The sequence below is a fragment of the Frankliniella occidentalis genome, unplaced genomic scaffold, assembly GCF_000697945.3.
Source record: "Frankliniella occidentalis isolate FOCC.00 unplaced genomic scaffold, Focc_3.1 Scaffold4788, whole genome shotgun sequence".
NCBI lineage: Eukaryota > Metazoa > Arthropoda > Insecta > Thysanoptera > Thripidae > Frankliniella > Frankliniella occidentalis.
Window position 1 is genome coordinate 365 of NW_026271832.1, and position 1,462 is coordinate 1,826.

At 62.5% G+C, this 1,462-nt stretch overlaps 1 protein-coding gene across 1 annotated transcript; it reads left to right on the top strand.

Annotated features, from left to right (window-relative positions):
• Positions 1-463: 463 nt before the first annotated feature.
• Positions 464-1,459, top strand: LOC113202313 (pro-resilin-like; the record flags this gene model as incomplete). The annotated part of the gene is made up of 1 exon (XM_052276877.1): positions 464-1,459. A coding segment is annotated over exon 1 (858 nt), but the record flags the coding sequence as incomplete, so codon positions are not given.
• Between the last annotated feature and the right edge of the window lie 3 nt (positions 1,460-1,462).

Sequence of the window (1,462 nt, forward strand, 5' to 3'; positions counted from 1 at the left end):
GGGTAGTCCCTCCTCAAGCTACGGTGCGCCATCGAGGGGAGAATCGACTCCTAACTACGGCCCACCTTCGGGGGAGAGGCCATCCACATCCACGAACTACGGTGCGCCACCGCGGGGAAGTCCCTCATCCGGCTACGGTGCGCCATCGAGGGGAGAACCTTCTCCTAACTACGGCGCACCCTCGGGGGGCAGTCCTTCCTCAAGCTACGGCTCACCCGCAATGAACAGGCCCTCTCCGAGCTACGCCGCGCCATCCCAGGAGAGTCCCTCCCGGAGCTACGGCGCACCCTCACAGGGAGGCCTCTCTTCCAGTTTCGGCGCTCCTCAGGAAGGCAACTCGTCTCCCGCCAGTCCCTCAGCCAGCTACGGCCCCCCTGGTGGCGTCCTCGACATCGGCGACCCCTCCTGGCTGTCGAACGAAGCAGTAAGCATCTGGCCGTACTCGCTCTCCTGTATCCATTGGCCATGTGGCCTGTACTACGATTACAATTTGGGAGCTTTCTAGACGCCTACGACCTTGACCTTGCGACAGGTGGCCAAGTACGAGTTTAACTACGACGTCAACTCCTTTGGGACGGCCTTCGCCCAGCACGAGTCCAGGATGGGAGACGTCACCCAGGGCGAGTACAACGTGCTCCTTCCCGACGGCCGCCAGCAGACGGTCCAGTACGAGGCCGACACCGCCGGCTTCAGGTCCAAGGTTAGCTACGACCCACAGCGGGCTCCACGGCCACCCGGCGGAGCCCAAGCAGGGCAGAAGCAGCAGCAGCCCGGAGCGTCCAGCGGGTACCCGCCGGGAGTGCCCGGCCGTCCAGGTAAAGTGTCACCGCCGGCGAGGGTCTTGGTGAACGGAGTAAGCAGACGCCCTGGAAGTTCCAGGGCCTCGGCGGGCAGACGACCTCAACAGAGCTCAGGATACCCCCGTGGCCGAGAGAGTGGCTACCCATCTAGAAGGGCGGACAACGACTTCCAATCTGGAGGATACCCATCTGGCAGGCCCGACGATGACGTCCAATCTGGAGGTTACCCATCAGAAAGGCCACGCAGCGCCCAGGCAGGAGGATACCCATCTGGAAAGCCAGCCAGTGACCAATCGGGAGGGTACCCATCTGGAATGCCAGACGACGCCCAGTCTGAAGGATACCCATCTGGAAGGTCAGACGATGCCCAAGCAGGAGCATACCCATCTGGAAGGCCAGCCAGCGACCAATCGGGAGGGTACCCATCTGGAAGGCCAGACGACGCGCAGTCTGGAGGATACCCATCTGAAAGGCCAGACGACGCCCAGCCTGGAGGATACTCATCTGGAAGGCCAGACGCCCAGCCTGGAGGATACCCATCTGGAAGGCCAGATGTCGCCCAGTCTAGAGGATACCCATCTGGAAGGCCAGACGACGCCCAGTCTGGAGGATATCCATCTGGAAGGGCAGACGACACCCAGTCTGGAGGTTACCCATCTGGA